This window comes from Silene latifolia, chromosome 2 (assembly GCF_048544455.1).
Source record: "Silene latifolia isolate original U9 population chromosome 2, ASM4854445v1, whole genome shotgun sequence".
NCBI lineage: Eukaryota > Viridiplantae > Streptophyta > Magnoliopsida > Caryophyllales > Caryophyllaceae > Silene > Silene latifolia.
The window spans coordinates 61,749,453-61,760,379 of NC_133527.1; the positions used below are offsets into that span (position 1 = coordinate 61,749,453).

The following is a 10,927-nucleotide window of genomic DNA, read 5'->3' on the forward strand; positions in this document are numbered from 1 at the left end:
CGTTGTGTCGGCATGAAATGCCTGGTTTGTAATAGGTAGATCCCAACGGCTCCCCCATTCCCCCTTAAGCCTTGTTTGTTTGCTTTACATGTTGTTAGATCAATCAACCCACATGCTAAATTACAACTTTGACAAAGTTAGTTTAGTTGCATCTAAAACGATATAGAAATTGTTGTCACATGTTAGGGTTAAAACAACGTTTGCATATCATACATCGCAGTAGCTATGACCTTGTTTGAAATCCGACACTTGACTTAGTAGAGGCCGTTATCGACGGGCGGGGTTGGGTGTCCTTATGGGCTTCCCAACACGTACCCTCACCCCTTACTCAAGATCTATGGTTTGTGGATCCGTCTAAATACCATTGGATTACGAGAGTCATTCTAATCGAGTGATATAGGGTACAAGTCTTTATCTTTAATCACTCGTAGTCGATTGGCTTTATGCTTTTCGATGAAAGGTGTAAAGTTGACTTGAACGGTTCCAAGTTCCCAAAAAACTTGGTGGCGACTCTAATATGTCTTAATTCGATTCGAAAGAACCTCGAGTCGATTATGCCTGGTGTGGATCCCGCGGACGCAGTTCCCGAGGGCCTTGTCCACAAAGCTTTTATGTTGCATGCATGTTACATAGATCACCAAAACATAAAATTATGAGATAATTTGTTTTTAATTAGAGAGTCTAATTAGGATCTATGATCTTACATAAACAACCCTCCCCTCTAGTCGACAGACTCTAAAATATTCCCGACGACAGGTCCTTGGCTCAGACCCCTTAAGCCGCCTCGCATCGCCATAGTCTTCGGGTTGTAATGTTCGGGATGGACCTGGAGGCTATACTTTGACTTTTGCCTTGTCCAAGACTCAGTCAAAGTGGGGGCTCTGTAAACACCTTGTTTCTGCACCTCCCGCCAACCACCCAGTGATGATTGGGTCGCATGTCTGATTATGTGGAGCGATTTATGACGTTTCTTAAGTTCGCCAACACGTGATAGGTCAAACAGTCGATTCAACCTCATGGTCGTCATCTACGTGCCGTTACGATCGTTTTGACAGTAATTAGAGTTCCTTTGGAGTCAGGGTCAAAAACCGCTTCCATTTTCTGAACCGTCAAAAACCCGAGTTAGAATATTCTAGAATTTTCCGGAGTAATATTCCTAAATTTTATCTATTGTCACAAAAATATATACCATGCGGAATAAAGAATCTAACATCTTCCCTAATTCCTAAAATCAACCGCGGAAATCTTTCTTGCTAAGAAGGAAACTGTCCAAGAGAAAGCGCAGCAGGTATTGTGCCTCTTGGAAAGGTCGCAGTTCCTGCTGCGCCTCTTCCTGAGCTGCCTTTTCTCCAGTTTCCATATTTCCTACGGATTTCTTTGCTATTTCTACTTTTACCATAATTCCTCCGTGTGATTAGTATAAATAGAGGCATCTGCCTCACATATTCTTCACGCGAGTGTCCGCCCTTCTCTTCTCCCTTTGCATTCTAAGACCGCGCTCTTGCTTTTTGACGCCTACGTGCTTGTTCCTTGTGACCACATAAGCTTAGATCATTCTGAGTTCTAGTCACCTTTGCATGACCGACCAATTTGACCACTACACTTTAATCAACTCAATCAACTTGTTTTAAATCCTCTTTAAAGGGAAATTTCATATTATATCGAGTCAAGGAATCACTAATACGATAACTTAGTTAATCTCGCTTTGTCAAACATGTAAGTCTGAGGGTGTAAATCCCAATTTATTTACTGTTGCAGTGTAAGCCACAGGGATACAAAAGGAATTAAAGAAAACTGAGCAAAACAAAAGAGCTGCAGGCATGATAGTGACAGGCTGCTCATTGACTGCTGCATTTCTTTGGCTGATTGTGTGAAGGTCAATTGGCTTTGGCTCAGGCACCATCTTTTGCTCTAGGTGTTATCTAATCAATGCTACAATAGGCACAAAGTCCTTTGTTAATAGTTTTTCCCTTTTTTGGCAAAAAATGGCAATTCTACTTTCTCTGATTTACCCTTCCTGCAACTTGCTTTTCAGTTTGATTTTCTAGTGAAAAGCCTTGGGAATTATGCTTGGCTCCCTAGGGTTGATTTAATCTTAGTTGAATAAAGACTGAGCTGGACAAGGTGGTAGCTTATGGTTAGCTTAATCGTGCACTTGCGAACTGATGAACTTGGACTGACAGTTGATGTTGCCTGATCATTGTTGTTAGCCTGAATCTGGTTTGCTGGGACTGTTGTGGCCTGGCCTGTGCCTGGTGATCCTAGGCCATGCCCTGGCAAGGTGAGGCTATGGCTAAGTTGTCCCTGGCCTCCCCTCAATTGATCAGGGACCTGGTTATCGGCTCCTACTGCAAACCCCTCCCCCCCCCGGTTGAATAGGGCTTGTCCTCAAGCCCGGGTCCTCCTCTCCCTCAGAATCTTCATAAAATGGACTGAGATCAACCACATTGAACGTTCCATGAACCCCATAGTCCCCTGGCAAGTCAATTTTCTAAGCATTTGGACCAATTCTCTCCAAGACCTCAAATGGTCCATCTGCTCTAGGCATAAGCTTGTTCTTTCTTTTTGATGGAAATCATTTTTTTCCTGAGGTGCAGCCATACCAGATCTCCTGCCTCAAATTCTTTCTTTTTTCTAGGCTTTTTGGATTGCTTCTTGTACAGTTCAGTGGACCTCTCAATTTTCTTCCTTACAGACTCATGTAACTTCAGCATTTGTTCAGCTGTCTTCTTAGCATCTGGATTCAGTTCTTCCCTTGGGAAAGAAGACAAGTCCAAGGGCATTAGTAAATTAATCCCATATACTACCTCAAAAGAACTGTGACCAGTAGCAATGGAGGGCGCTCTGTTGAATGCAAGTTCAGCTGCAGTTAGCTTTAGATCCCAATCTTTCAAAGTATTGCTGACTAGACACCTTAATATTCTCCCCAAAGTTTTGTTGGTGACCTCAGTTTAGCCATCTGTTTGTGGGTGGTGGGAAGTACTGAACAAGATCTTTGTCTTCAGGAACTTCCATAGGGTTTTCCAGAAATAACTCATGAACTTGGTGTCTCTCTTTGAGAAAATTATCTTAGGAATCCCATGGAGTCTCAAAATTTCTTTGAGATATAGCTCAGCAACACTGGCAGCATCCTCAGTCTTCTTATAGGCTACAAAGTGAACCATTTTATTAAACCTATTCACAGCTATCATAACTGAATCCTTCCCTCTCTGTGTTCTTGGCAGGGCCACAAAGAAATCAAGTCTCACATCTTCCCATGGCCTTTTAGGGACAGGCAGTGGAGTGTAGGGTCCTTCTAAGGACTGCCTGAACATCACCTATCATTCTTGGCCAGTAAAATTGATCTTGTAAAATCTCTAAGGTTTTCTGGACCCCAAAATGTCTACCTAGTCCTCCTGAATGGACTTCCCTGATCAACAAATCCCTGTAAGATCCCCTTAGCATACACAGTTTGTTGCCATGAAATAGAAAACTCTCTTGGACCAGATATTTCCTTCCCTGGATTGGTCCTCCTTCTGTATGAGTGATCTATTCCTCAGAGAAATCAGGATCCTCTTTATACATCTCCTTCATGAACTCAAACCCAAGGACCTTGTTACTCATGACAGTCAACAAAGAGTGCCTCTGATACTGTCGTTTCTGTACCAAAAATAAATACCTAAATATAGTAACAGAAGCTAGCAGTAAGTAGGGTCGATCTCCATAGGGAGATGGGAAAATGTCAGCTTTAACTAAGTCTGTCGAGGTAACCAGTTCTTTGGGGGTTTGATTGTTTGTTCTAAACTAAAAAGGTCGTAAGAGAAAAAGATGGCAAATGAATGGAGAGTAAACAAGTAGAGAGAAAACAGCTAAAACAGCCAGTTCACCATGATTCTCTAGTAATGCAATCTAAGGTTTCAGGTTAATGCAAGTGTAGTCTATGGGACAATGAATATCTCCTTCCGGTCTCAATTCGCCCTAAAACACTAATAGCTTAGCTTCCGCCCTCACTAAAGTGCCCTAATGTTCGCTACAGGTCTCACCCTTTCCAATCTTCCAATTTAGGTCAATGTTTACTGTAATTTATTAACTAATTGCGTCGACTCAATTAGGCAAGAACAGTTAAATGTAGCGATTAACAACATAGATTAAATTCACATAAAACCTAATTACTTATTTTACAATCTCCTTAATATATAGCTCCCCTATGTCTTAGCAAGGGAGAATTAGCTATGCATTATCATTGAAAAAACAACAATCATACACAAGCAATAAAGATTAAACATGATAGGAAGAACAAAGAAAGATTAATGATAACAATTATAGATTAAGGAAGAGAAAGCAATAAAGGATTAAGATTAATAGAAGAGTAAAAATACCAATTACAAAAATGATTCCAATCCAAAATTAGGGTTCTAAAAGAAGAGAAGAGTATTCAGAGTAGAGAGAAGAGAGTATCGAAGTCTCCCCCCGAAGAAGAAGAAGTAGTCGACATCCTACTAACCTAGCTTATATCTAATTACAAAGCCCAACTCGAAATTAGGCAAAAAACATGCATAGAGTGCAAAGTCTCTCGATCGAGTGAAATGAAACCACTCGATTGAGGACTAATCTTGTAATTCCTCTCGATCGAATGAAACTGGAGTTCGATCGAGTACTCCTTATATTAGCCATTTCAATCAAGTAGCAAAACAACTCGAACGAGTGATTCTTGATGGATAAAGCATTCGATCGACCATATAGTGTAGCAAAACTGGTCGATCGAGCTATATTAGCGCATATGGACTCCTTGGTACCTTCCGAGGTCAGTTCACGCGTCTCTAAGTGATGGATTCCGGGCCCCGATTCCTTATTCTCCAAAAATGCATGCAGATGGGACAACTTTAGGCACGTTTTTGCTCCTTTCTGGTTCGTACCTGCAATTTACATAAGATAAACCAAAGTAGACTATTCGGGGGCATTTGTAGCTATACGGCACATAAATAGCACGAAAATGCGTGTAAAAATGAGGTAGAAACCTTATATAAAATACACGCATCAAATCTCCCCAAACCAAACTTTTGCTTGTCCCCAAGCAAACTATGAATGCAACTAAAGACAACTAACAGAACAGGATCAACTCATCAGCTACAAATCACTCACCCAAACCAGTTTAATACAACAACTAACAAAATGGCAAATGGTAAGTGCAAACGAATTAAATCAATGTTTCAAACTACCGAGCCGTCGATTTTGCAAGACTCGTAAATATCGGACTCTCACGGGTCGCTCATCACACAAATTAGGCACAGGGTGAGTATATAAGCAGGAGATAGAAAGAAGTAAAGACACTCACCTACCTCGACCTATAAGAACATTCATGCAGTTTAACATGAATAAAATCTCTACAATCCGTACATACGCATTCCAACCAACTAATGACCAAGACACATGCCGAGGACATACATTTGAGTAAGTGAGGTAATGGGTAAGAAGGGGCTATAATGAATTTGGAAGTGTGGAGTTAGCAGCCAAGCTAGCAACAACGTGTCCAAACTAAAAACACATCCCAACTTCATATTCAATCAATCAATACAACATGGTGCTAAGTTGCAGCACAAAACTCATTAATCTCCATAAAATTATTAACTCCCCATAAGATACAAATAGAACATGGGAACATAAATCACAACATAATAAGCTTTCGGGTCATGACTTTTCATAATCTTTCTTTTTCTTTTTTTTCATTTTTCAACTCTTTTTTTCGTTTTTTTTTCTTTTCACAACAAATTTTTCTCTTTCATATTTTTCTTCTTTTCATTCCCTTCAACATTTCCACCGTCCTCTCAAATCAGATATGTAACCAAACTGCAATAAAATATTCCAAACAGCTACTATTACTAGCTCGGCTAGGGTAGGCAAAGTTATAAATTGTAGCTATATAGGACAAAATGGGCATTTTGGCTATGTGGAGCTCATGGGTAGAATAAAATAAAGGGAACTGCCTCTCCTAACATGTGTCACCAACCACAGACCGAATGCGTACAGGCATCAAGCAGAATGAATTCATGTTTATGCAAATTGATGTTACATGCCTTATAGAGAGTACTACTCACATCCTATGTGAAACAGGTCATGAATGTCACCAGTTTATGAAGCTCTAACCTTATAACGTAAATGTAGCTTGCCAATAAATGAGTCAAGTCTATTCATTCAAATAAGAGAGAAACAAAAACTTGTAGATTATGCACATTACCCTGCCAACAGAATATCAAGAATATGCAGGGTAAGGGTAAAGGGACTCACAGTAGCGTCAAAGTTCAATCGTTCCGACTCAACCGAAATGCAATAATAAACGTGAAATTTTATATTTTATGTATTTTTGAATTAAAACAACAATGCATGCGAAAATAAATAAACATGCAAACGAAAATTCAACAAAACATGCAGACACAGATATGGATGCATACCTCCCCAAACCAAACCGTACAATGTCCTCATTGTACCAAAAATAGGGAAAGAAATGCAAACTAAAGAGAAAAGGATAATGGGAGTCGGAAAGCTTACAGGACAACGTAAAGGAGGGACCTCCCCAAACCGACCATGAATATGAGAGGTCACAGATAACTGCGTAGCATCACAGCAGGTGAAAAGTAGCAGCAAAGTCACGCAAGTACTCGATCGAGAATAACAAAGAGGTTTGATCGAGCGACTAGGGTGCCATAGGTGTTTGATCGAGGAAATATGAAGCTCGATCGAGGAAATTGGATTTGTAGGGCTTCGATCGAGAGCAGCAGATGCTCGATCGAGTAGATATTCCAACCAAAGTGTTCGATCGAGTAGAAAAATCACTCGATCGGACCTTTTCACCTACAAAAACGCACTAAAGGAGTACAAGACTAAATCAAGCGGCAAAATTTCAGCGTATAAAGTTTAAACACACAACATAAAAAGAAATAATAGGTTCAAACAAAAGTACAATAAAATAGTCCGGGTTGCCTCCCGGAAAGCGCAGGTTTAAGAGGTCTCGCACGACCTTTCTAGCTTCAATTAGCTGGCTCATCAGGATTGTCGAAGTATAAGACTTCAACACGGTTGTCTGCATCATTTGCTTCATGGTAATGCTTCACATATTGCCTATTTACCTTGAACCTATTTCCCTCGGAATTTTCTAACTCCACGGACCCGAATTTAGTGACAGCTGTCACTGTATAAGGGCCACTCCACCTAGACTTCAACTTGCCAGGAAATAAACGTAGCCGGGCATTAAACAGCAACACTTTCTGCCCGGCATTAAATTCTCGAGGTATGATCCGTTTGTCGTGCCATCTCTTCGTCTTCTCTTTGTAGATGCGTGAGCTATCATAGGCATTTAGTCTAAACTCCTCCAGTTCATCTAGCTGCAATAAACGGTTCTGACCACACAACTTAGGATCAAAGTTAAGTTCACGAATTGCCCACCAAGCTGTGGGAAATAATCTGTATACTTCCCCTTAATTTAGAAGGATTATAACGATTTAAAGAAGATGATCTAAGGTCATAAAATAAAATACATAAACATAAGTAAAAAGATTTAGAATTAACCTCCTGTCCTAGAAAATATGGCCTAAGAACAATACCAAAGTAGGTATTCGCCTATTGGTTGCACCCAAGACGATCTGAGATATACCCTTTGATTATGCTAGAAATCAATCTAAAATTTTCTGTAAAATTTTATTGTCTTTGTGTTCTTGTGATGAGAAAGAGGAGGCAAGGTCAGAAAAAGTATTAGGTTCGAAATAATTCTCTACCTTTCTTTTTATATAGACCGAAATCCGAAATCAATTAGGAAAGAAATAACTCTCCTAATTTTCGAATCGTTGACCGAAATAAGGAATAAAAATTTCCTTATTTTTGGTCTTTCCAAAAATATATAATATGTGTTGAATTGTCATCTAGTGAGGATCGAACCCATGACCTCTTGGTATGTGTACCCTCACTATTACCACTATGACACATTCAGCTTGTTGATATTAAATACAACTGATTATATTTAATTACGAATTAACAGATTAATTCGTCCAAGCTAACATTATATATATATTTAATTAAATATAACTTATTATATTTATTTTACGAATTGACAGTTAATTCGTCTCAACTTAATATTATTTAATTTTCATTAAATAATTATCTCATCAACACATTGACTAACTTTTTAGTCATTTTGGGCATCAATGTAATTATATTTCTATAACAACATTTCTCAAATACGTCCTATAGGTGTGACCTTTAGGGACCAGTTGATCACCGCCATCTGTATGATAATAACGTCAAACTTTCTAGCAAGCCAACCGTTATTAGGTAAACGTTAATCAACTGATTAAATATACGAAGTATACCCTTGTGAACCTGTAAGAGATTTACAAATGTTATCACACTAATTTGTGGAGGACACAAGCTCCAACAAACTCCCACTTGTCTTCACAAGTGTATGTGCGATAACCGATTCTCATATCCTATAAAATTTCTCCCACTCAATGTAAAACAATTTGCAAATCTGAATTCACAAAGGTCGTATTTTACAAGCGATCAGTATCAAGAGTGGTTTTCCCGACTAGAGAGTAACTTAACTGATAAACGAATCAACATTCGAGCATGGCCATGCATTTCAGTTACAACTCCTCGAGTGGCCCTGAGAAATAACTATACCTAATAAGGGATGGATATTTTCCTCAACTCAAATCCTGCAGATATAAGCACAGTATGAAATGACCCAGAAAAAATCTACTTAGCCCCAGTTACGGTAGACTGTGAGAAAGAAACTAAAGTCACCCAAAGACTGTCTTAATCTCAAGAGACAGTTGATAGTCAAAAGAATCGACTCTAGGAACACAATGGATGTCCTATCCACGACCTGGCACCGGATGTTATTAAACATTTAGGACTCCATTACGTTGTCACAAAAAGTTGTCCTACGAGGTATCGTCATAATCTCGTATCTCAGTAATCGATCGACAACCGTTTGACTTATGGCTCGTTGAACCCACCATCAATCGACTGCACAATATAATAGCCGGAGTTATCAGCTCACATTGGCGATTACGGACCAAAACAAATATAATGTAATTCAGTTCACTTTGTGGCGTTCAATGTTGTCAGTACAATCCACATGAAAAACAAAATATTATAAAACCGATGTAGTTATAAATAGTATATGAAAAAAATAACGTATCGAATTCATAATCAACTACTATAACTCAGGTACACGTTTAATTCTCATGGAAATAACGTGCCCTCAATGCTTATCATATTTCAATGGCTCAGTAGTAGAATCTGCTACAACACACTAAGAGTGAAGACGAACCGGACTGAGATCCGTTTGGAAGCTACCATCTGCGAATCGGTTGCGCATAGCTTAGTATCTCCTCCATAAGTCAATACCCAATCCTTAGTCCTCCGTAGGTACCTGGATTCTTTTGGTACCGACTTGTCATACTCAATGCATGTGCCACGTCCGGACGTGTGCATATCATGGCATACATGATCGATCCTATTGCAGATGCATAAGGAATACGACTCATGTGTTCAACCCCTTCAGGCGTCGTGGGTGACAGAGACTTGCTCAACTGCATCCCAGTCGTCATAGGAAGGTTCCCCTTCTTGGAGTTGGTCATGCTAAACCTCTCAAGAACCTTATTCAAATAAGACTCCTGACTAAGTGATAACGTCTGTCGTGATCTATCTCGGTAGATACGGATTCCCAAAATACGTTGTGCCTCACCCAGATCTTTCATCTGGAAATGGTTCTTCAACCATTATTTAACCGAAGATAGGAGAGGAATGTCATTCCCAATCAAGAGTATGTCATCGACATACAATATCAAGAATACAATCTTGCTCCCACTCGACTTGATATATAAGCATGGTTCTTCGACTGATCGAGTGAAACCATACTCTTTTATCACTTGGTCGAAAGGATGATTCCAACTCCGAGAAGCTTGCTTAAGTCCATAAATGGAATGCTTAAGCTTGCATACTTTCTTAGGATGTTTAGGATCTATGAAACCTTCGGGTTGCACCATGTACAACTCTTCCTCCAAATAACCGTTTAAGAAGGCGGTTTTTACATCTATTTGCGAAATCTCATAATCATGAAATGCGGCAATCGCTAAGATTATCCGAATGGAACGTAGCATGACTACAGGTGCAAAAATCTCATCATAATGCAATCCTTGCACTTAAGTGAAACCTTTTGCCACAAGTCATGCCTTATAGATATCTCTGTTGCGCGCGCGTCTACGCTGCTTTATTTTGTAAAGCCATTTGCACTGTAGAGGTTTTACCTTATTAGGTAAATCAACTAGATCCCATACGTTATTCTCATACATGGAGTCCATCTCGGATTGCATGGCTTCGAGCCATAGCTTTGAGTCAGAACAGCCCATAGCACCTTTATAGGTTTCGGGTTCATTACTTTCTAGAAGTAAAACGTCATTCTTCTCGACCATACCAATGTATCTGTTCGGAGGATGAGAGTCTCTACCCGACCTCCTAGGTTCCTCAGGAATATTAACCGTATCATCAGTTGGAGGTACAACTTCCTCCATCTGTTCCTCGGTTGTTGGTTCTGGAACCTCCGACAGCTCGAAGGTTCTATTACTCGTCTTGTTCTCGAGAAATTCTTTCTCTAAGAACGTCGCACTAGCCGTAACAAAACTCGATGTTCGGTAGGCGAATAGAAGTAATGACAAAATGTTCCTTTTGGATAACCTATAAAGTATGTCTTGACCGATCGCGGGCCGAGCTTATCCTCGTGTCTCCACTTGACATAAGCCTCGCAGCCCCAAACCCGAATAAAGGACAAGTTAGGTACCGTTCCTTCCACATTTCATATGGAGTCTTGTCGACAGCTTTAGACGGACTTCGGTTAAGTATAAGAGCAGCTGACAAAAGAGCATAACCCCATAATGAATCAGGCACTACGGTG

The 10,927-nt window shown here is 39.9% G+C and overlaps 1 protein-coding gene across 1 annotated transcript; it reads right to left on the reverse strand.

Annotated features, from left to right (window-relative positions):
* Positions 1-2,540: 2,540 nt before the first annotated feature.
* LOC141640874 (uncharacterized) lies at positions 2,541-3,314 on the reverse strand. Its single transcript, XM_074449553.1, has 2 exons — positions 2,984-3,314; positions 2,541-2,863 (listed from the first exon to the last, which is right to left on the reverse strand). Exons 1-2 carry the CDS (start codon positions 3,312-3,314, stop codon positions 2,541-2,543), a joined length of 654 nt encoding a protein of 217 aa, XP_074305654.1.
* Positions 3,315-10,927: the final 7,613 nt, after the last annotated feature.